The sequence below is a fragment of the Schistocerca piceifrons genome, chromosome 3 (genome assembly GCF_021461385.2).
Source record: "Schistocerca piceifrons isolate TAMUIC-IGC-003096 chromosome 3, iqSchPice1.1, whole genome shotgun sequence".
Taxonomy (NCBI): Eukaryota; Metazoa; Arthropoda; class Insecta; order Orthoptera; family Acrididae; genus Schistocerca; species Schistocerca piceifrons.
Window position 1 is genome coordinate 383,481,785 of NC_060140.1, and position 25,664 is coordinate 383,507,448.

The following is a 25,664-nucleotide window of genomic DNA, read 5'->3' on the forward strand; positions in this document are numbered from 1 at the left end:
GGACTAACAGGGGATACTGAACATATACAGAGAAGGGCATCACGAAAGGTCACAGGTTTGACCTGTGGGACATCGCAACAGAGATGCTGAAAAAACTGAACTGGAAGACTCCTGAAAATAAAGGTAAACTATCCTGAGAAAATCTACTAACGAAGTTTCAAGAACTGGCTTTATATGATGACTCTAGGAATATACTACAATCCCCTGGATATCACTCACATATGGATCATATGGACAATATTAGAATAATTACAGCACGCACAGAAGCATTTGAACAACCATTCATCCTGCATGCCATATGTTAAAGGAGTGGAAAGATATCCTAATAACTGGTACAAGGGGACTTACTGTCTGCCATGCACTTCACAGTGGTTTGCAGAGCCTAGATGTAGATATTCAGTTTCAAATGGGCCTGACTGAATGTGCTTTTGGGCCCTTATGGTTCTCAGCACCTCATACTATTTTCAGTACCTTATACTCTTCCTCTAACTTGCATCTCCTGCTTTGTGATGTTGCCATGTACAACTAAACTATTGTTGTTGGTTTTAGTTTGCTGTCAGTTTCGATACGAATAATGCTATCACTGAACTGTTCACATTAACTATCTCTCTCTCTCTCTCTCTCTCTCTCTCTCTCTCTCTCTCTCGTCTTATCAACTTATTCATGACAAATCCTTCACCCTTGCATTAGTTTCTGCTGCTATTGATATTCCCCTATATTCATCTGAACTCAAATCTTTATCTTCTTTCCATTTTACTCCACTGTCCCCACTAAAACTAGATTGAACCTTTGCATTTCTCTTTTCAGATTTTCTAGCTTTCCTGTCGTATTCTGACTTCCAACATTCCACACTCATAAGACATTACCCTTCCATTAGTGATACAATCTTTTTCTCATAGTCACATTCCTTTTTGGGGCCCCTTGCAGACAGTGGTTTCCACTGTCTTCTGCATCCTCATGCTGTTGATCATTGCTGATTCTTCTGCCTTTCAGGGGCAGTTTCTCAATTCAAGGTTAAAAGGGTGCCCTGAACCTCTGTCCAGTCTGTCCTTTTCGATAATGCCTCTGCCAGAATGAGGATTACTCCTTACACCAGATATTATTAATTACAAATACAATTATTTAACATACATACAAAAAAAGGCAGAGTTAAACTTTCAAGACATTTGAACAATGCCCTGACTATTCTTTTCAGGGTTAAAAATAGTCACTGTGAATGCACAGAATTGGCACAGAACATGATTATCATAAGAAATAACAGGGCAAAAATAAGAAAAATCAACAGTCTTTTGCATTTCTAAGTCAATGATATTGTACAACATTCTCATAAGTGAAGCTGACAGCTTTCAGTTTCTGTAAAAGCTCCTCAAGTGTGTGATGTGCAAGGCAGCATCTCTTCTGTCTTCAATCCTAAGAAAATAACATGTTTAACTGCATTGATTATTTAATCATGCTATGGTACCAGCACTCCCTTATTATGAGAGTTCAGTGGCAGAGACTATGGATTTGAGCTTGCTGCAGTTATATTCCTCATTCATAAGTCATGAATTAATGTTACCTACTGCCCTATTTAGCCCATCAATTACTTTCCATTTCATGTTTTTCACACTAACGTGTTACTTGCAAAAATAAACATTTTGGTAGGTCACTGACATATATTAAGAAAACCAATGCAATTAGAATAGAAGCCTGAAATACTTTCATTTTACATCAGATTCAGTCATGTTTCCTATTTGATTATGCTGGAGAATGACATTCTGCTCACTATTCACAAAGTATGAAATGAATCACTGATGACTTTTTTGGCTAATTTCATAATGTTTCATGTTATGAAAAAATGTAGTATGGTCTGCATGATAAAATAAAGAGAGTAACTACAGTCAACCTATCACTTAGCTCTGCAAAATAATACATTGCATTTTCTGTTCTGCCGCCTTCACTAATCCAGATTACAAGTCTGACAACAAACTACATGTGCTCCTGAGACAAGATACACTTCTCTTCTCATAAGCACTTGATTCTTCTTCATATCCTCATGAGTCTTCACTCTTCAAGGACTTAAATGAATTAAAGTTTCCTCGTCGCCTGTTTCTCAAAACTGGATGTGACTTAGAATACCATCTTCTGGAAGTTATACATACTTGCCTGTACTTATAAAAGCATGATTTAATTTGGTTGTAATTTACTCCATCAGATAGTTTAAGTGTTTCGCACGACCCCCACCCCCAGCTCCTTTACGCTGAACATGAATTTTCCTCACATCTCTATTGGCCGAACTGTGTCACACTGGGGATGTAGCTCTGTGTGGCTGTGCTATAGCAGTGTTTTCTGAGGGAGAATTCAACTTCAAAAACCCATATTACAATAATTAACTCTTTGTTCAAGTACCTTTCCATGAAACTTGAAGGTTAGACATATTTTCTACTTACGGGTCTGTCATCCCTATTTTTGTTACTTCTGTTTCATGGTTGGGGCTGGAAAGTAGATGCTTTTCTTCCACCATTAATATTGTCAGACTTACTTTAAATTCAGATAATTAGTCATAATTAGAAAGCCAAGATCTGTGGTCACTAAAGAACACATTTATACCTTAACACCAAATGAAACAGGTGACAGTCAACTGCACAATAAAGTTAACTTACAGAGATTATGAAACACACAATCTTATAAGTAGCTTGATGTGGATAATTATGTAACAATAAAATCCCTTTAAGTAATTATGATGACTTTTGTCTTTCTCTGTCTTACCTCAATACACGTGTTGGTGCAACTATAGTTGTGAATTCTTTCTGTGAAAACTGGCTCAGTTGTATATCATGCACAGCTGCGGCTCCTGGACAGGTAGCATGGCGTTTAGGTGTTTGTATGCTTACGCCATTTTCGAACCAGTCACTCAACTTGTTCCATCCATTTGCAAAATCACTTTCAACCACTTGTGCATAAATAATGGCCAATGATGGAACTACAATGCAGTCTTTCTGGAAATATGAATAAACATTAATGATTAATGAGTGCTTCCAAAGAATGAAATGTATATTTAATGGATGTAGTTTATCTATTGGAATTATTTATCATGTTAATTGTGATTACATCTGAAATTTAATTGTAGTCTATCATCTGTGACTTAACGTATACAGGGAGGTCAGAAAGTCTCAAAAGCCTTCAAGGGTGTATCAGGGTAGGTTGTGCTGAGAAATAATTGTTAAGAAAAAATTCGACATGTTCCCCCATCCAATTTAATTAGCATTGACATTAGTCAATTATATCATTGTGCATTCGTATTGAAGAACTTGTAAGCACTAACATGCAGTAATGAACAGAGATTGGTGGTTCCATGAGTTACCATTTCCTCAAATGCTCATTATCAGTTAAAATGTGCCTTCTTTGGAAGTGATAAATTTAAACTAGGTGACCAAAAGCTGTGTTTGTTTCTTTGAGGAAACACTGTCTCTGGCAATCTGCTTGAATTCCCATGTGCACTGACCTGATGCCAATTAAATTAGAAATGGCACAACATACTGATTGCATCAACTCGTCATTTAAGCAATTTGTTAGATGTGGCAAAACCAACGATTTTGAAAATTTTACACTTTATGCTAAAGAAAAAAGTATACTACATTCTGATGTTTCACAAATTAGATCATGAAGATTATGCAGCTCGCTAAGCTGGAAGTTACGATGAACACCTCACAGTTCACATTTTGTTTGCTCATGAGGTTCGAACACCTCACGGATCACACTTTGTTTCATTCCACATCTGCAGAAACGTCCTCCCATTAGGGGGGATTTCATGAGCCAAGTAACAATGCATGAACAGTATGTGGGACTGGGATCTGGCTAGGGATAAGGAAACTTTTCTTGAAATCTCCCCTAATGGCCTTACCATCAAACTACCCATATCTGACCTCCACCTGTTCAGATTCCGCCAATCCTTAGCCCTCACCAACATAGTCCTGCAAAACCATATCAACAAAGCCCGATCCTCCTTGCAGTACCTTCTCTCCATCTGCAAAATTCTCTTGCTATGTAACCCCAGATTCCTGGAACCCATAACACACACTAAAACTCTTGCCCTCCAGGAACTTGAGCAATGTGCACAACGCCACCTCAAAAAGCTCTCCATCCTGCTCAGTTCCTACTCCCACCTCAGAGCACCACTGTCCACCACTTCTACAACGACCTCCAAACTTCCCCCACGCCCTCTCATAGCTGACAAACCTTGTCTTGTAGGCCTACTACACTTATCCCACCCTCCGAAGCTCCCTCCCACCACCACACAGAACTCAAATCCTAAACAGACCTGCAACACGGTCATGAACCTTTCCTCCAGAAGCCTTAGTCCCACAGAAATATCAGTCTTTTCCAAAGGCCTCACCTTCCGCCCCACTCCCAAATTCAACCATGCAGGACTAGTTAAAGACCTCTCCTTCTCCCGGTCCCTACAGTGGAAACACTTTTTCGCCACCAACCCGACCAATCAGACTCAACTAAAGACCAAAATTGAACCTTGCCTAACTCAGTTCACTCCTCCATCCAACCATGATCCACCCCCACTGCCTCCAAACCACCCCCTGTTAACTTTCCAGAATTTCTTATCCTCGAACCTTGCCTCACCATCATTCCCCAAATCCCTCACAGCATGCAAACTAACCTTACATCTGCAGAAAAACTGATCCTGATCTTATAATCCTACCTGTAGACAAAGGCTCCACCACCGTAGTTTTGAACCGCAAGGATTACACAGCAGAAGGACTCCGTCAGCTGTCAGATGCTTCCACCTACAAACCATGCCACAGTGATCCCATTCCAGCAATCCAGCAGGATCTCCAGTCACTACTCAAATCCTTAGGCCCATCCCAGAACCTCTCCCCAGAGTCCATCTCTCTACTTACCCCTACTACTCCCTGCACTCCCACTTTCCATAAACCCAACCACCCAGGATGCCCCATTGTGGCCGGTTACTGTGCCCCCACTGAGAGAATCTCTGCTCTCGTAGACCAACACATTCAACCTATTGCCCAGAACCTATCCTCCTATATAAAAGATACCAACCATTTCCTCAACTGACTCTCCACAGTTCCTCTCCCTTTACCACACGGTGCCATGCTCGTCACTACTGATGCCACCTCCCTGTACACTAACATTTCATAATGCCCATGGCCTTACTGCTATCGAACACTAACTTTACAGATGCCCTATGGATTCCAAACCAACAACCTCCTTCCCAGTCTCCTTGACCGGCTATATCCTCACCCACAATTACTTCTACTTTGAAGACATTACCTACAAACAAATCCGGGGTACGGCTATGGGCACCCGCATGGCACCATCCTATGCTAACCTATTCATGAGCCATCTACAGGAATCCTTCCTAAAAACCCAGAATTCTAAACCCCTCACCTGGTTCAGATTCACTGATGACATCTTTGCTATCTGGATTGAAGGTGAGGACACCGTATTCACATTCCTCCAGAACCTCAATAACGTCTCCGCCATTTGCTTCACCTGGTAGTACTCAACCCAACAAGCCACCATCCTAGATGTTGACCTCCACCTCAGAGATGGCTACATCAGTACCTCCGTCCATATCAAACCTACTAACCACCAGCAATACCTCCACTTCGACAGCTGCCACCCGTTTCATACCAAGAAGTCCCTTCCGTACAGCCTAGCCACCTGTGGTCATCGCATCTGAAGTGACGAGCAGTCCCTCTCTAAATATATCGAGGGTCTCACTGAAGCCTTCACTGACCGTAATTATCCTCCCATCCTTGTACAAAAACAAATCTCTCGTGCCTTATCTTTCCAGTCTCCCACCACCTCCCTAAGTCCCACAGTCCGGCCACAGAGGAGCATTCCCCTTGTAACTCAGTACCATCCGGGACTGGAGCAACTGAATTACATTCTCTGCCAGGGTTTCGATTACCTCTAATCATGCCCTGAAATGAGAAATGTCCTACCCACTATCCTTCCCACTCCTCCTACCGTGGTATTCCACCATCCACTGAACCTACACAATATACTCGTCCATACTTACACATCCCCTGCTCCCAATCCCTTACCTCATGGCTCATATCCCTGTAACAGACCTAGATGCAAAACCTGTCCCGTACATCCTCCTACCACCACCTACTCCAGTCTGGTCACTAACATCACCTATTCCATCAAAGGCAGGGCTACCTGTGAAACCAGTCATGTGATTTACAAGATAAGCTGCAACCACTGTGCTGCATTCTATGTAGGCATGACAACGAACAAGCTGTCTGTCTGCATGAACGGCCACCCACTGTGCTGCATTCTATGTAGGCATGACAACGAACAAGCTGTCTGTCTGCATGAACGGCCACCAACAAACTTTGGCCAAAATGCAAGTAGGCCACCCTGTAGCTGAACACGCTGCCAGACATGATATCCCTCATCTCAATGACTGTTTCACAGCCTGTGCCATATGGATTCTTCCCACCAACACCATCTTTTCTGAATTGTGCACGTGGGAACTTTCCCTGGAATACACCCAACATTCCTGTAACCCTCCTGACCTCAATCTTCGTTAGTCACTGTCGTCACCCATCCAGCCCCCTCCCTGTTCCATTTCCAGCACTACACAGCCGTCATTTCACCGCCACACCCAGTCTTTTAATTTCTTTTATTTTTATTTCTCTCCTTTCCGCTACTTACCCCCTCCCCCCTCCGCACCTTCCCTCCCACCCACCATCTAAAAACACTTCACTGACTGCCACTCCCACCATACTACCCCTCCCCCTCCCTCCCACAGCCTCCTCCTTACCCCCACCCAGTCGACACTCCCATCATGCACTGATGCTGCTGTTCGCAGTGTAGTTTCAGTTCTCTGAGACTGCAGATGTGTGTGCAAGTTGCACTTGCTTGAGTGTGTGTGTGTGTCTAATGCTGACAAAGGCCTTAATGGCCGTAAGCTATGATTGTGTGAATGTTTTTGTTGTGCCTATCACGGCTCAGCATCTCCGCTATATGGTGAGTAGCAACTTTCTTTCTCTCATATTGTTACATTCCATCCTGGATTTTCCATTGTTTGAATAAGGTAGGTTAGATTGTTTCGAATGTGGTTGAGAGGATAAATGTTCCAACAGCACTTCAAATCTCCCAGTTTTCCTACTGTTAAGCACCATGTAGGCAGATGTTTGAAGATTATTACTTTTTTTGTGCAATCCAGGCACCTTATCTGCAGCGACAGAATGGTGCTGAAAATGACAATTTTTGCATTTGCTTCTGGTTAGCATTCTACAAAGATGACAAACACCTTGTACAGAGCTTTTTCATGTTGACAACATAATTCATTCTTCTGATGTTGTTGTTGTGGTCTTCAGTCTCTATCCTGTGCAAGTCACTTCATCTCCGAGTAACTACTGCAACCTACTTCCTTCAGAATCAGCTCACGGTATTCATTTCCTTGACTCACTCTATGATTTTTACCTCCCACACTACCCTCCGGTACTAAATTGGTGATCCCTTGATCTCTCAGAATGTGTTCTACCAACTGATCCCTTCCTCTAGTCAGGTTATATCATAAATTTCTCTTCTCCCCAATTCTATTCAGTACCTCCTCATTAGTTACATGATGCACCCACATTTCAAAAGCTTCTCTTCTCTTTTTGTCTGAACTGTTTATAGCCCATGTTTCTCTTCCAAACACAGCTACACCCACTGCCAATAATTTCAGAAAGGACTTCCTGACACTTAAATCTACACTCAGTGTTAACAAATTTCTCTTCCTCAGAAATGTTTTTCTTGTTATTGCCAGTCTACATTTTATATCCTCCCTGTTTCGATCATCATCAGTTATTCTGCTTCTCAAATAGCAAAACTCACCTATCACTCTCAGTGTCTCGCTTCCTAAACTAATGTCCTCGGGAACATCTGATTTAATTCAACTGTATTCCATTACCCTTGTTTTAGTTTTGTTGATGTTGATCTTATATCTTCCGTTCAAAACACTGTCCATTCTGTTCACCTGTTCTTCCAAGTACTTTGCTGTCTCTAACAGAATTACAATGCCATTGGCAAACAGAAAAGTTTTTATTTCTTCTCCCTGGACATTAATTCACACTCCAAATTTGTCTTGTTTCCTTTACTGCTTGCTCAATATACAGACTGAGTAAAATTGGGGATAGACTATAAATTGTCTCACCCCCTTCTCAACCATTGTTTCCCATCCGTGCCCCTCGACCCTTATAACTGCCATCTGGTTTCTGTACAAACTGTAAATAGCCTCTTGCTCCCTGTATTTCACCCCTACTACCTTTAGAATTTGAAAGAGAGTATTCCAGTCAACACTCTCAAAAGCCTTCTGTGAGTCTACAAATGCTATAAATGCAGTTTTACCTTTCCTTAACTTATCTTCTATGAGAAGTCATAGGGTCATGTGTTTGTACATTTCTCCAGAATCCAAACTGATCTTCCCCAAGGTCGGCTTCTACCAGTTTTTCCATTATTCTGTAAAAAATCTCTATCAGATTTTGCTATCATGACTTATTAAACTGATAGTTCGGTAATTTTCACACTGGTCAACACCTTCTTCCTTTGGAATTAGAATTATTATGCTCATCTTTAAGTCTGAAAGTATTTCACTTGTCTCATATATCTTTTTCACCAGATGGAAGATTTTGTCATGGCTGGCTCTCCCAAGGCTAGCAGTAGCTCTAACAGAATGTGTTCTACTCCCTGGGTCTTATTTCGACTAGGCTAGCAGTAGCTCTAATAGAATGTGCTCTACTTCCGGGGCCTTGTTTCAACTTAAGTCTCTCAGTGCTTTGTCAAATGCTTCATGCAGCATCATATCTCCCATCTCATCTTCATGTATGTCCACTTTCATTTCCATAATATTGCCCTGAAGTACATCTCCCTTGTATAGTCCCTCTTTTCTGCTTTCTCTTCTTTGCTTAGGGCTGGTTTTCCACCTGAGCTCCTGATATTCATAAGGGTGGTTCTCTTTTCTCCAAAGGTCTCTCTAATTTCCCAGTAGGCAGCATCTATCTTAATCCTAGTGATGCGTGCTTCTGCCTCCTTACATCTGCCCTCTAGCCATTCCTTCTTAGTAATTTTGCACTTCCTGTCAATCTCATTTTTAAAACATTTTTATTCCCTTTCACCTGCTTCATTGATTGCATTTATATATTTTCTTCTTTCATCAGTTAAATTCAGCATCTTTTGTGTTATCCAAGAATTTCTACCACCCCTCTTCTTTTTACGTACTTGACACACTGCTGCCTTCACCATTTCAACTCTTGAAGCTACCCATTCTTCATCTACTGCATTCCTTTCCCCCTGGTCTTGTCAGTCATTCTGTAATGCTCCCTCTTAAACGCACTACAAACTCCGGTTCTTTCAATTTATCCAGGTCCCATTTCTTTAAATTCCCATCTTTTTGCAGTTTCTTCAGTTTTAATCTATAGTCTATAACCAATAAATTGCGGTCAGAGTCCACATCTGTGCTTAGAAATATCTTACAATTTAAAACCTGGTTCCAAAATCTCTGTCTTACCATTATAGAGGGTGGTCCATTGATAGTGACCAGGCCAAATATCTCACAAAATAAGCATCAAACGAAAAACTACAAAGAACGAAACTCGTCTAGATTGAAGGGGGAAACCAGATGGCGCTATGGTTGGCCTGCTGGATGGCGCTGCCACAGGTCAAAAATGAAGGTTCCTATTTTTTAAAAACGCAGTTGATATCCGTTTGACCTATGGCAGCACCATCTAGCGGGCCAACCACAGCGCCATCTGGTTTCCCCCTTCAAGCTAGACAAGTTTCGTTCTTTGTAGTTTTTTCATTTGACGCTTATTCGTGAGATATTTGTCCCAGTCACGATCAATGGACCACCATGTATAATCAATCTGAAACCTTCTGGTGTCTCCAGATCTCTCCCACATATACAACTTTCTTTCATGAGTCTTAACCCTTAACTACTATCGACCGTCTCTCAGACCGCTACTGATTTTTGTGTCGAGATATTTCTCACACCCCTGCAAAGCCAAATGGACTCTTCCATGTACCTTCCTATTGGCTGTCACGCTACACGTGCCAGCATTCTTGCATTGTTGATGCTCTTTGTTTCATAATTATTAGCCTTGAGAGGTCTCACAGACGTACCATAGTGTTTGCATGCCACATTTTTATTGCATGCTACTGTTTCTCCATGGCGGGGAAAGCTGGGCCTTCAGTGCAATGTGTGTTATGTGAGAGAGATGTCTTCACTTGCAAGATGAGCCTCAGACACCAAAAGAAGAATTCAAAAATCGAAAAACGTGCACCTTTTGCCCTCCTCGTCTGAAGAGGAAAACAAGATATCCATGTCAACAGCGTGGTGTTCCAATTTGTTTGGAGTGTTACAGGAAGGTCTGCGTGAAGTGTTTGCAGGTGGAAATTGACTAAAGTATGATTCAGTGGCACATGAGAACAAGTATTTAGTTTTTACTTGTAATTTTAGAAGTAAAATGGTGGCAAAGTTTCTCCATTCATAGATTTATGGACTGAAATATTCGCTCTACATTGCAAAGTGAGTCGTAAACTGAAAGCTGACTTCGCACACAATTTATCGTAAGTCATGTCGGATTTTTCCACCTAGTTATATTGCAAATTTGTAATATAATTCCTCTGATGAAAATCTGTGTGTGAGTAGAGAGCTAACTATTTGCTGTTATTTTCGTAACTCATAAAATAAAAATATACTCCAGATGTCACTTTGTTTTAATTGTTAACGTGTTTAAAATACCGCAGTGTTTAAAAAAAATCAAATTTCTACAAAAGCCACCTCTAAGAAGTGTAATGAATGACTGGAAGTCAAGAAACTATATATATTCAGCAAAATTCTGGTTTGATATACAAAATAGAAAAATGCGGTCTGTGAGACCCTTCCATAGTAATTGTGTTCCTGTGAATGACCATAGTAGTTAAGGGTTAAACCATGTGTTAGCTATGATTAAATTCTGCTCTGTGCAAAATTCTACCAGACGGCTTCCTCTTCATATTCCCGTCTCCCATGACTATTAAATTTTCGTCTCCCTTAACTATCTGAATAATTTCTTTTATCTCATCATACATTTCCTCAGTCTCGTCCTCATCTGTGGAGCTAGTCAGCATATAAACTTGTAGTACTGTGGTGGGTGTGAGCTTCATGTGCATCTTGGATACAATAATGCATTCACTATGCTGTTCATAATAGCTTATCTGCATTCCTACCTTTTTATTCATTATTAAACCTACTTCTGCATTACCCCTTTATGGTTCTTATATTTATAACCCTGTTTTCACCTGAACAGAAGTTGTTTCTCTTGCCATTGAACTTTGCGAATTCATCCATTTCCCTTTTCAAATTCTCTAACCTACCTGCCCAATTACGGGCTCTGACATTACACGCTCTGATCCATGGAATGCCAGTTTTATTTCTTCTAATAATGACATCCTTCTGAGTAGTAGCCCAGAGATCTGAATGGGGGACTATTTTACCTCCAGAAGATTATACCCAAGAGGATGCCATCCTCATTTAACCATACAGTAGAGCTGCTCCTTCCCTCAGGAAAAATTACGGCTGCCCCTTGCTTTCAACTGTACACAGTACCACCACAGTAACTTTGGGTTATGTTACAAGGCCAGATCAGACTTTGGTTTATGTTACAAGGCCAGGTCAGTCAATCATCCAGACTGTTGCCCTTGCAACTACTGGAAAGGCTGCTGCCCCTCTTCAGGAACCACATGTTTGTCTGGCCTCTCAACAGATCCCCCTCCATTGTGGTTGCACCTACAGTATGGCTACCTGTGTCTGTGAGGCACCCAAACCTCCCCACCAACGACAAAGTCCATGGTTTACGGGGCGGGGGGTTGACATTTTTCTGATATCCCACAAAATCAGCTACTCCATGATTTGTTAGCCTATGTGTAAATTTTTAAATCTTTTTATTAATACGCATGAGACAGAGGAAAAAAAAAAGATAAAACTTCACCATTTTGAGTATATTAGGAGTTCCAGTAACAGTAACCAAACTCTAAAATACATAGTACAGACACATGCCTTTGTATGAAGTCAATGTACAAGAACCACTCACAGACAAGTGGCAGCTCTGGCAGGAGAGGGTATGTAAAGCATGTTAAGGGAATGTGAGAAACAGAGCAGTCGTCATAGTAACATGGAAATGGAGCGGTTCGTCTCACATGCAGAAGGTCATGATCATTGGCTTTCAGTTGGTTCGTTGGTTTGTGGGGTTGAAGGGACCAGACTTCAAAGGCCATAGGTCCCTTTTTCCATGACCATGAAACATCCACAAGGGATAAAAACAAGCAATGGAGAGGACAAGGGACAGCACAGAATAAGAAAGACACAATCAAAGAGCAGAAAAGAGGAATTAAAAGCACACAGAGTTTTACAGTGGTTGGCCAACCATGGAAGCGAAAAAGCAAGCAACCACCAAGACACACACTAAAAAACCACAATTGAAAACCGTAGGCCAAAGGCCAGACTCAACACACAAAAGAGACAAACCTTCAGATTCAGCAATAAAAGCCCCCTGCTAGAATAAAACTGAAAACTAAGCCTGCCATTGCAGCGACATCCATTAAAAGTTCAGGGAGCGTACCACGCAGTGCAAACATCTGCCTGAGTGCGGCTAAAAGCGGACAGTCCAACAAGATGTGGACCACTGTCAATGCTGATTCACAGCGACATAGAGGTGGGTTCTCACGGCGCAGTAAATGACCGTGCGCCAGCCAGGTGTGGCCAATGCATAGCTGGCAGAGAACAACTGAGTCCTTGCGGGAGGCTCACATGGAGGAGTGCCACAAACCTGTAGTCCCCTTGATTACCCGAAGTTTATTGGGTGAAGGTAGGGTGTGCCATTCATCACCCCAGGTACCAAGGACTTTCTGCTACAAGACTGACTGGAGATCACATTCCGAAAGGCCAAATCTCCAGGGCCGGTTCACTGATAGCCTGTTCGGCCAGCCTGTCAACAAGTTCATTACCGGGGATGCCGACATAACCCAGGGTCCACACAAAAACCACAGAGCAGCCGCAACGGGCAAGAGTATGGATGGACTCCTGGACAGCTATCACCATACAAGAACAAGGAAAACACTGGATGATACCTCGTAAACTGCTCAGGGAGTCACTACAGATAATGAAGGACTCACCTGAGCATTAGCGGATATACTCTAGGGCACAAGAGATGGCTACCAGCTCTGCAGTGAAAATATTGCAGCCATCCAGCAATGAGCATTATTCAGATCAATCCCCAAGAGTAAAAGCACAACCAACTCAACCAGCAACCATCAAACCATCAGTATAGACTACGTCAGAGCTGTGAAACATGGCAAGGATGGAAAGAAAGCATTGGCAGAGGGCATCAGGAGGGACTCAGTCTTTCGGGCCTTGTGCCGAATCCAGCAGATGGCATGGTAAGGGCACACACCACAGGGTTATAGGGATATGGGCCCAGAAAGGTGGGAGAGGGAGAAACCCAATCCCAGAGAGAAGAGACTGGACGTGAACCAAAATGGTACACCCTGACTGGGGCCAACGTTCTGTAAGATGAACAACCGAGTTGGGGAACAGGAGACAGTAATTTGGATGCCCGGACAAGCTACAAACATGTGCAGCATAAGCGGCCAGTAGTCATTGGTGCTGGATCCACATTGGAGGGACACCAGCCTCCACAAGTAAGCTGTTTGTGAGGAAAGCTCCATGTGCGAGTCGGATCCCGCAGTGAAGTAAGGGGTCAAGCAACTGCAACGCGGAAGGCGATGCTGTACCATACTCCCATAATCGAGACGGGAATGAATCAACGCCTGATACAGTCGTGGAAGGGTAGACCGATCGGCACCCCCAGCTTGTGTGACTCAAAGCAACAAAGAATGTTAAAATGCCGCCAGCACAGTTGTTTAAGCTGCCGAATATGAGGGAGCCAAGTCAACCAGGTATCAAAAAGCAATCCCAAAAACCAATGCACCTCCACCACAGCAAGAGGCTCACCGTCAAGATAAAGCTGTAGCTCAGAGTGAACAGTGCGACACTGGCAGAAACACATGACGAAAGTCTTGGCGGCCGAAAACTGGAAGCCACGCGTTACGGCCCAAGACTGTGCCTTGTGGATAGTACCCTGCAGCTGCCATTCAGCAACTGCAACGGCAAAAGTCATCAGCATACAAAGAAGCTGATACAGACGTTCCCACAGCTGCAGCTAGCTCATTGATAGCAACTAAAAAGAGGCAGACACTCAAGACAGAGCCTTGTGGGACCCCATTCTCCTGAACTCAGGAGGTACTATGGGAGGAACCGACTTGCACGTGGAAGGAACGAAGCGACAGAAAATTCTGAATATAAATCGGGAAGCGTGGTGAGGGTGTGATGTTGCCATGTTGTATCATATGCCTTCCACATGTCAGAAAGACGGCTACCAGATGCTGACAGCGGGCAAATGCTGTACGGATGGCAGACTCTGGGCAGACCAGATTATCGGTGGCAGAGCAGCCCTTACGGAACCCATCCTGAGCCAGAGCCAGATGGCCCCGAGACTCAAGTATCCAACTCAACCTCTGGCTCACCATGCGTTCAAGCAACTTGCACAGAATGTTGGTGAGGCTAATGGGGTGGTAGCTGTCCACTTCCAATGGGTTCTTGCCAGGTTTCAACCCTGGTATGACAATGCTTTCCCGCCATTGTGATGGTAACTCACCCTCAACCCAGATACGGTTGAAAAGTGATGGTAACTCACCCTCAACCCAGATACGGTTGAAAAGGTCTAGGTGGTGTCGCTGCCAGTCCACCAAGAAGTGTTTGAGTATCTGATAGTGGATGCAATCTGGCCCGGGAGCCATATCAGGGCAAGCGGCTAGGGCACTTTGGAATTCCCACTCACTGAATGGAGCATTGTACAATTCAGGGTGGCGCGTATGGAATGAAAGGATCCGATGTTCCAACCGCTCTTTCTGGGAGCGGAAGGCCAGCGGGTAAATTGTAGAAGTGGAACTCTGAGCATAATGCCCTGCTAAGAGTTCTGCAATCGTGTCTGATCAGTACAGACTGCTCCATTCGGGGAAAGCCCAAGTACGCTGATGGGGGTCTGATATCCATTGAGTCGCTTAATCTTCATCCAAACCTGCGATGGAGAGGTATGGATGTGTACGGTGGAGACATATCTTTCCCAGCAATCCTGCTTCTGTCGGCGAATAAGGCATTGGGCTCGGGCATGGAGCAGGACGAAGTGGACACCCTGTTGCTCTAAGTTGGCATGTAGCTCTTTATCTGACTGCAAAAGGAGGCCGCGATGGAAAATAATACCCTGGACCATGTTAAGGCTTTTATGGGGCGTAATCGTGACAGGGATGTCACCCAGCTTGTCACAGGCGAGCAACACCCGCGACTGGGCTGGGGAGGCTCCTTGGATCAAAATTGACACGCTGCTCATTTTGGACAATGCTGCCACTTCCCGAAACCTATATTCAAGATGGTCGACAAAAAACTGTGGCTTCGTTGCCTGAAAGGTCGCTTCATCAGTCCTGCTGCAAACTTGGTACTGAGACGAATACAGCTTGCGAAACCTGGTCACCCTACAGTCCTCCAAAGGTGTGGCCAGGGAGGAGAATGATCGGAAATCATAGGTCACAGCACCAAAACCATTCCTTATTCCGTTTGAGACAGCCGGGGTCAAGCGACCACCAGCTTGATTCAATTTAACCCGTTTCATTGCAGGTCATCCGCCCTGATGCCACCCACTCCTCACCGGTGCCACCCAGCCTCAGCATGGGCCACCTGGTGGGATGGCCATTGCTGGGAGTCTTAGTGCCCCATAAAGGATGGGCACCTACTTGTTGGCATAAGCCGGGAGGTCTCAGCGCTGGCATCAGCAGTGCGATTCCTGTCTTGTCAGGGAGATATCACCAAGAGGGTACATGACAACCCCACAATGACGGACTTGCTACCGTGCTGGATTTCAGGTGCTGAAATGGTCCAGAATTGTTGTAGGTGTGAAGGATGGGACAGCACAGGAGACGAGAAGTAGGCAATCCATAAGACATTGGGTGCAAAGCCCGCTACATGACAATAAGTAGCATGCAAGATCTTGGTGCATGATGGACAAACAAAAAACACCGCGTAAGGCATCCTTCCCCAAATGGCTTGCACTATCAACAAAAATTTGGAAAAGATGGAGGTCAAACCCGAGAGACAACCATCACAGAAAAGCTGAAACATTGGAGACTCCTTTTAGTAGCCTCTTACAATAGGCAGGAATATTGCGGGCCAATTCTAACCCCATAACCCGCTGGGGGACATTGGCTTTTGGGCCAAGGGTAGAAGCATTTCTAAAATGGCTTGGTTTTTAAACCACCATGATTTAAATGTTCCTTGCATTGCAAAATGGTGCCATCCAAACTGGCAACTGTGTTGCGCCACAGGCTACAGAAGACAGGGGGAAATGATGGGTGCAGATACGTGTACCGGCAAATAAATGTGCAACTGTTGAGCAATGACCACCCAGATGAACCAACAATGTCTCCTCAATGACCGTTCAGCGAATATTGCTGCATGTGAGCCTCTGTGGCAGGTGCCCGATTCACACTCCCATGCTGACTGCTGTTCATTGACAATGAAATGCTGACTGCTGTTAATTGACAATGAAAGCTGGATTTTGCTCACCAACACCGCAACTGGACAACCACAGAGTGGCGACAGGTGGCTTTTTCAGATAATCATGTTTTATGCTCCATCAGGCAGGTCAACAGTGGTTTGTATGGCGTGAAATGTTTGAAAGCAAACAACATGCAACTATGAAGGAGCATAGCCTAGGGAATGTTTTTGTGGAATTCTTTGGGGGTGATCTTGTCATTCTGGAAGGCACAATGGACCAACTGAAGTATGCATTTATCCTTGAGGACCGTGTCCACCTCTACACGGATTTTGTTTTTCCTCAGCACGACGTCATCTACCAGCAAGACAATGCAAAACGTCACACATCTCACATTGTATGTGCATGGTTGAAGAGCACAAGGAGATACTCCCATGGCCACCAAACTCCCCAGCTTTAAACCCAGTCAAGAATTTGTGGGACCACCTAGATTGGCTGTTTGTGCCATGGATCCTCAACTGAGAAACTTAGCGCATCCCATGTCATTGGAATCAATATGACACCACATCCCTGTTGGTACCTTCCAAGCTTTTGACAGGTGTTCACATTAATGTGACTAGACATTGCACTTCTTTTATGGAAGACTGTTAGTCAACAAATCTAAGTTACACCCTTTTTTATTTGTAAGTTCATCTTACATGAATTCTTCTAATGTATAGCAGTATTTCTCCCACAGTATATCCTACAGTCTTCTTCTTGGATGATTTAGAGTACATATTGATTATCAGTTTATTTTAAGTTTTACTTTCCACATGACATGGAGTCTCAGCATAAAATTTCAACTGAAATGCACACTGCCAGACAAAATAAGTGAAGCACCCAGAATACGTGGTCAGATGATAATGTAACTTCCCACACGTGCACACAATTGATGGGTATGTAAATGATTAAGAGCCGCAATTCTTTATGACAGGTACAACAGCCGTAGGAGTGCATTAGACCTGTCTGAGTTAGTGTTCTTACCAACCTTGTAGGGAATAATGGTTGTAAACAGTGTAAGATGTTGAATGATTACTGTGAAGACACAGATGGTATTATCAGCAACTGACATCATTTGAAAGGGCCTTCTTGTTGTCTCTATTTGGCCAGATGGTTGAATTATGCAATATTTAAAGTTGTTGGGCATTTGGATGCAACATGAGGGCAGCCATACTTATCATCAAGGTTCCAGTCAATCACTTCTGACTACCACACGAGCCACCGTAGTGTGCACCAAGCCCGTGGAAACACTTACATGTCTGTGCCTGCCGTCAGAGAACAAGTAATCAACTCCTTTCTACATTCCATGTCATCATACAATTGGAGACTAGCAGCAGCCTAACAGGGAACTACCATCCCATTAATCCTACAAAACAAATGGCTGTTTGCTGTGGAACCTTGACCAGGACATCATCAGCAGGGACAGGTCATATTCTTCGAATGTTTGGGAGAGACACAGCAGTGTTACTCCTGGTGTCATGGTGGGGGAAACCATTAGGTATGATTTCAGCTCATGCCTGATAGTCAAAGAGGGAATTCTGATGGAACAATGATATGTCACGAGCATCCTCCATTCTCATCTGTTACTTCTCATGCGACAGTCTCATGGTGCCATTTTTCAATAGGACAATGTTCGTCCACAGGTAGAATGTGTCTCTATGAATTGTCTGTGTGATACTGAGATACTCCCATGACCAGAAAGACCACGAGATCACTGCCTTACAGAACATGTAGGACCACTGGAATACCAACTCTGTCACAGTGCCAGTACATCAAGGACGAGTAAAACAGCTCTGAGCCATATTGTCTTAAGCGAGGATACATCATCTTTTTAACGCTCTTCCCACCTGAATCAGTGCACCGAGGACAGAGAGGTGCAACCCTATACTGATAAGTGGGCTCACACTGCCAAGTCCTTTGTAGATTTGACTCAGTTTTGTAATCACTGAAATATCATCATGTACCCTCTCATCCGTGCCTCACCAATACAGGTAGCTGTACCGTAGGTGCAACCACAACAGAGGGGTATCTCTTGAGACACCAGACAAACATGTGGTTCCTGAAGAGGGGCAGCAGCCTTTTCAATAGTTGCTAGGGCAACAGTCTGGATGATTGACTGATCTGGCTTTGTAACATAAACCAAAATGGTCTTGCTGTGCTAGTACTGTGAAAAGCTGAAAGCATGGGGAAAATACAGCTGTAATTTTTTCTGAGGGCATGCTGCTCTACTTTGTGGTTAAATGATGATGGCATCCTCTTGGGTAAAATATTCCGGAGGTAAAGTAGTCCCCAGTTCAGATCTCCAGGCTATTACACAGGGGGTGTCATTATCAAAAGAAATAAAACAAGCATTTCATGGATCAGAGCGTGTAATGCCAGATCCCTTAACTGAGCAGATAGGTTAGAGAATTTGAAAAGGGAAATGGATATGTTAAAGTTAGATATAGTGGGAATTAGTAAAGTTCGATGGCAGCAGATACAGGATTTCTGGTCAGGTGATGGACTGTAGATTAAAACTGAAGAAACTGCAAAAAGGTCGGAATTTAAGGAGATGGGACCTGAATAAACTGACTAAACCAGAGGTTGTACAGTGTTTCAGAGAGGGCATAAGGGAACGACTGACAGGAATGGGGGAAAGAAATACAGTAGAAGAAGAATGGGTAGCTTTGAAAGAAGAAATAGTGAAGGCAGCAGAGGATCAAGCAGGTAAAACGACGAGGGCTAGTAGAAATCCTTGGGTAACAGAAGAAATATTGAATTTAATTGATGAAAGGAGAAAATATAAAAATGCAGTAAATGAAGCAGGCAAATGGTAATACAAACGTCTCAAAAATGAGATCAACAGGAAGTGCAAAATGGCTGAGCAGGGATGGCTAGAGGACAAATGTAAGGATGTAGAGGCATATATCACTAGGGGTACGATAGATACTGCCTACAGGAAAATTAAAGAGACCTTCGGAGAAAAGAGAACCACTTGTATGAATATCAAGAGCTCAGATGTAAACCCAGTTCTAAGCAAAGAGAGGAAAGCAGAAAGGTGGAAGGAGTATATAGAGGGTCTATACAAGGGCGATGTATTTGAGGACAATATTATGGAAATGGAAGAGGATGTAGATGAAGATGAAATGGGAGATATGATACTGCATGGAGAGTTTGACAGAGCACTGAAAGACCTGGGTCGAAACAAGGCCCCGGGAGTAGACAACATTCCATTAGAACTACTGACAGCCTTGGGAGAGCCAGTCCTGACAAAACTCTACCATCTGGTGATCAAGATGTATGAGACAGGTGAAATACCCTCAGACTTCAAGAAGAATATAATAATTCCAATCCCAAAGAAAGCAGGTGTTGACTGATGTGAAAATTACCAAACTATGAGTTCTCAGCGAGACCCTCAGCATAATGGGCAAGGTGGTTCTTGTCACTGCAGATATGCCATCCCCAATTGGTCAGGCTGTATGGGAGCGATTTTTTGTTGTGGAAGCGATGAAAGTTGTTGAAATGAGGGTACTGTTGGTGGTTGGTGGGTTTAATATGGACAGCGACATTTAGACAACCTCAAAACAAATCCTTTCCTAATCATCCTAACTGCAGATAATGATTCCACCACTGTTGTTATGAATCACAGTGACTACCTGGCAGAAAGTTATTATCTGACTCACCCACCTTTAAACTATACCAGAGTGATCCCATCTCAGAAGTCCAATGTAACTTCCAATCACTGCTTAAAGTCTTGGGCCCTTCCCAAAATCTCTCCCCTGAAACCTTCTCCCTCCTCACCTCTATGGCATCTCGCACACACATCTTATACAGACTCCTCAAAATCCACAAACTCAACAATCCTGAATGCTGCTTTGTTGCTCCACTGAAAGAATTTCGGCCCTCACTGACCAACAGTTCCAATCAACTGCTGTAATATAGCCTCCCACATCAAAAATACCAACCCCTTCCTTCATCAACTCATGACAATCCCCACCCCTTTACCTCCTGGATGCCTACTAGTCACTGTTGCGCCACGTCCCTACATGACAAATTCCCTCATACCTATAGTTTCACTGCGATTGAGCACTATCTTCCCTAATGTCCTTCATACTTCAATCCCACTACCTCATTCCTGATCCACTATACTAACTTTATCCTAACTCATAACTACTTCTGCTTTAAAAGAAAGGTATACAGACAAATCTGTGGCACAGCCATGGGCACTCGAATGGCACTCTCCTATGCCAACCTGTGTGTGGGCCATCTAAAGGAGACCTTCCTAGCCTCCCAAAAACGCCAAAATCCTGAACTGGTTCAGGTTCATTCATGTTATCTTCATGATCTGAATTCAGGGCCAAGGTGCCATTCCTTCATTCATTCACAACCTCAACACCACCTCTCTCATCCACATCAACTGGTCCTCTTCAACACAGCATGCCTCCTTCCTGCGCATTGATCTCCCACTCTCTGACAACTTCATCTATGCCTCTTCCGTATTAAACCCACGAACTACAAACAGTACCTGCATTTCAACGGCTGCCATTCCCAGTATGCTGAGTGTCTCACCAAGGTCCTCACAGTCAGGCACTGACCCCCAGACCTAGTCCACAAACAGATCTTCCATGCCATTTCCCCTTGCATCCCCAGTCTTCTCACCACCCTCCCTTTGCCACCCAATACCACCCTGGACTGGAACAACTGAACCACACCCTTCGCCAGGGACCCAAAATGAGGGACAACCTACTCAAGATTTTTTCCCACCAATCCTGAAGCTGAGTTCCATTGGCCACCCAATCTCTACAACATCCTAGTTCACCCCTATGCCACTCCCAATCCCAACCTCTTGCCACAGGGATCATATCCCTGTGCCAGACCTGCCCAATCCACTCAGCCAACACTTCCCATCCCAGTCCTGTCACAGGTCTATCTTACACCATCAGAGGCCAGGCAGACCACCTGTGAAAACAGTAGTGTCATATACAGGGTGACAATTTTTGAACTATATGAAAAAATACTTAAATTAGTTACAAACTACAGGCTGCACACACTTTATTCAACATATAAACATCTCTGGAGATATTTGGATTCAGGTTATGACATGTTCGATATGTCTGCCATCATTGGTGATGATGTGACACAGACGAATAGTGAAATTCTGCATGACCTGCTGAGTGTCGGAACATCAATGCTGTCAATAACCTCCTAAAAGTCTGTTTTTAGCTCAGCAATGGTTTTGAGGTATTGCTGTACATCTTGTCTTCAATATAGCCTGACAATAAGGTCTCTCACGTGCTCAGATCCAGAGAATATGGTGGCTGATTGAGGTCCCTTCCAGTGGCCTCTGGGTACCCCCGAGCCCAGAATGCGGTCCCGAAAGTGTTCCTCCAGGACATCAAACTATCTCCTGCTTCAATGGGAAAGAGTTCTGTCTTGCATGAAGCACATCTTGTCAAAATCAGGGTTAATTTGGACAATGTGGATGAAATCATCTTCCAAAACCTACACGTACCGTTCGGCAGTCGCCATGCCATCATGGAATACCTCACCGATTATTCCGTGACTAGACATTGCACACCACAGAGTTACCAGTTGAGGATGAAGAGACTTTTCAACTGTGAAATGCAGGCTCTCAGTCCCCCAAAAGTGCCAATTTTGCTGATTAATGGACCCATCCAAATGAAAGTGGGCTTTGTCACTAAACCAAACCATATTCACATCAATGTTCTGTTTGTCACTTCTGTGGACAATAGTGTTGGTGAAGCACAACTGCTTTTCTGTGGTTCTGGGGCTTAATGACTGATGGGTTTAAATTTTGTATGGGACGAGATGCAGGTCTTCAACAACAAGTTGTTGCGGTGTCTACTGGTTGATAACCACCTGTGGTGCAGTTTGTCTGACTGATTCCCTGGGACTGGTTTGAAACACAGGATGTGTCACCTCGATGTTTTCAGGCATTTTTCACCCCTTTTTGGATAACTGACATTGCTAACACTGTCATCAGTACACTACCTATTCTCTCAAACTTGTGAATCAAATTCTTGATTGCTAGCACACTCGGGCCGGTTGTCTTCAGCCTGAACTCAGTCACAAACTTCCTTTGAGCTGCAATTGGGTTGTTACTGCTCACATAGCAGGTCTTCACAAGTGCTCTATGTTCAGGCATGCTGCGTGACATTTTCACATGCAAATTGCCAACAATAACAACGCACGTGTGCAAGCACATACCAATTCCGATTGTGCCCTGCAGCCAACCATGCAGTTTGAACTTTCTAATGCAAACCATTCAGATGTTATGATGATTTTGTTTCATATAGTTCCCATGAACCATGGACCCTGCCGTTGGTGGTGAGGCTTGCGTGCCTCAGCGATACAGATGGCCGTAATGTAGGTGCAATCACAAGGGAGGGGTATCTGTTGAGAGGCCAGACAAACGTGTGGTTCCTGGAGAGGGTCAGCAGGCTTTTCAGTAGTTGCAGGAGCAACAGTCTGGATGATTGATTGATCTGGCCTTGTAACACTAACCAAAATGGCCTTGCTGTGCTGGTACTGAGAACAGCTGAAAGCAAGGGGAAACTACAGCAATAATTTTTCCCGAGGGCATGCAGCTTTACTGTATGGTTAAATGATGATGGGTAAAATTTCCGGAGATAAAATAGTCCCCTATTCGGATCTCCGGGCGGGGACTACTCAAGAGGACATCGTTATCAGGAGAAAGAAAACTGGCGTTCTACAGATCGGAGCGTGGAATGTCAGATCCCTTAATCGGGCAGGTAGTCTAGAAAATTTAAAAAGGGAAATGGATAGGTTTAAGTTACATATAGTGGGAATTAGTGAAGTTCGGTGACAGGAGGAACAAGACTTTTGGTCAGGTGAATACAGGGTTATAAACACAAAATCAAATAAGGGTATTGCAGGAGTAGGTTTAATAATGAATAAAAAATAGGAAAGTGGGTAAGCTACTACATACAGCATAGTGAACGTATTATTGTGGCCAAGATAGACACGAAGCCCATGCCTACTACATTAGTACAAATTTATATGCCAACTAGCTCTACAGATGATGAAGAAATTGATGAAATGTACGATGAGATAAAATAAATTATTCAGGTAGTGAAAGGAGATGAAAATTTAATAGTCCTGGGTGACTGGAATTCGAGAGTAGGAAAAGGGAGAGAAGGAAACATAGTAGGTGAATATGGATTGGGGGTAAGAAATGAAAGAGGAAGCTGTCTGGTAGAATTTTGCACATAGCATAACTTAATCACAGCTAGCACTTGGTTCGAGAATCATAAAAGAAGGTTGTATACATGGAAGAATCCTGGGGATACTAGAAGGTATCAGATAGATTATATAATGGTAAGACAGAGATTTAGGAACCAGGTTTTAAATTGTAGGACATTTCCAGGGGCAGATGTGGACTCTGACCACAATATATTGGTTATGAACTATAGATTAAAACTGAAGAAACTGCAAAAAGGTCGGGATTTAAGGAGATGGGACCTGGATAAACTGATCAAACCAGAGGTTGTACAGAGTTTCAGGGAGGGCATAAGGGAACGACTGACAGGAATGGGGGAAAGAAATACAGTAGAAGAAAAATGGGTAGCTTTGAAAGAAGAAATAGTGAAGGCAGCAGAGGATCAAGCAGGTAAAACAACAAGGGCTAGTAGAAATCCTTGGGTAACAGAAGAAATATTGAATTTAATTGATGAAAGGAGAAAATATAAAAATGCAGTAAATGAAGCAGGCAAAAGGGAATACAAACGTCTCAAAAATGAGATCAACAGGAAGTGCAAAATGGCTAAGCAGGGATGGCTAGAGGACAAATGTAAGGATGTAGAGGCATATATCACTCGGGGTAAGATAGATAGATACTGCCTACAGGGAAATTAAAGAGACCTTTGGAGAAAAGAGAGCCACTTGTATGTGTGGTGTCACCGCCAGACACCACACTTGCTAGGTGGTAGCTTTAAATCGGCCGCGGTCCATGAGTACATGTCGGACCCGCGTGTCGCCACTGTGTGATCGCAGACCGAGCGCCACCACAAGGCAGGTCTCGAGATACGGACTAGCACTCGCCCCAGTTGTACGGACGACTTTGCTAGTGACTACACGGACGAAGCATTGCTCATTAGCCGAGCCAATAGTTAGAATAGCCTTCACCTAAGTCAATGGCTACGACCTAGCAAGGCACCATTAGTAACATTACATGTATCTAAAGAGTCTCACTTGTATCGCCACAATCTCCAGATGTACCAAAAGGATGGATTAAAGTTAAGTAGTCCAGAAGCTACGTACTTTTCTTTATAGCATTCATTACGTATCCTGTTACAGACCTATCTCTTGCCTGTTAAACGCGTGCCTTTCGGCTACTTCCGTGGCGTGGCTGTCTTGCTACGCCACAACAGTATGAATATCAAGAGCTCAGATGGAAACCCAGTTCTAAGCAAAGAGGGGAAAGCAGAAAGGTGGAAGGAGTATATAGAGGGTCTATACAAGGGTGATGTACTTGAGGACAATATTATGGAAATGGAAGAGGATGCAGATGAAGATGAAATGGGAGATACGATACTGTGTGAAGAGTTTGACAGAGCACTGAAAGACCTGAGTCGAAATAAGACCCCGAGAGTAGACAACATTCCATTAGAACTATTGACGGCCTTGGGAGAGCCATTCCTGACAAAACTCTACCATCTGGTGAGCAAGAAAGCAGGTGTTGACAGATGTGAAAATTACCGAACTATGAGTTTAATAAGGCACAGCAGCAAAATACTAACAAGAATTCTTTACAGACGAATGGAAAAACTGGTAGAAGCCGACGTCGGGGAAGATCAGTTTGGATTCCATAGAAATTTTGGAACACGTGAGGCAATACTGACCTTACGACTTATCTTAGAAGAAACATTAAGGAAAGGCAAACCTACATTTCTAGCATTTGTAGACTTAGAGAAAGCTTTTGACAATGTTGACTGGAATACTCCCTCTCAGTCTTTCAAATTCTAAAGGTGGCAAGGGTAAAATACAGGGAGCGAAAGGCTATTTACAATT

At 43.5% G+C, this 25,664-nt stretch overlaps 1 protein-coding gene across 2 annotated transcripts in view; it reads right to left on the reverse strand.

Annotated features, from left to right (window-relative positions):
- The window catches only part of LOC124787679 (protein arginine N-methyltransferase 7-like), a 118,624-nt gene that overhangs the window by 37,229 nt on the left and 55,731 nt on the right, over positions 1 to 25,664 (reverse strand). For both annotated transcript variants that reach the window (XM_047254499.1, XM_047254498.1), the window contains one exon: positions 2,749 to 2,978. In XM_047254499.1, the coding sequence (XP_047110455.1) occupies positions 2,749 to 2,978 (230 nt within the window). The remainder of the gene's footprint in view (positions 1 to 2,748; positions 2,979 to 25,664) is intronic.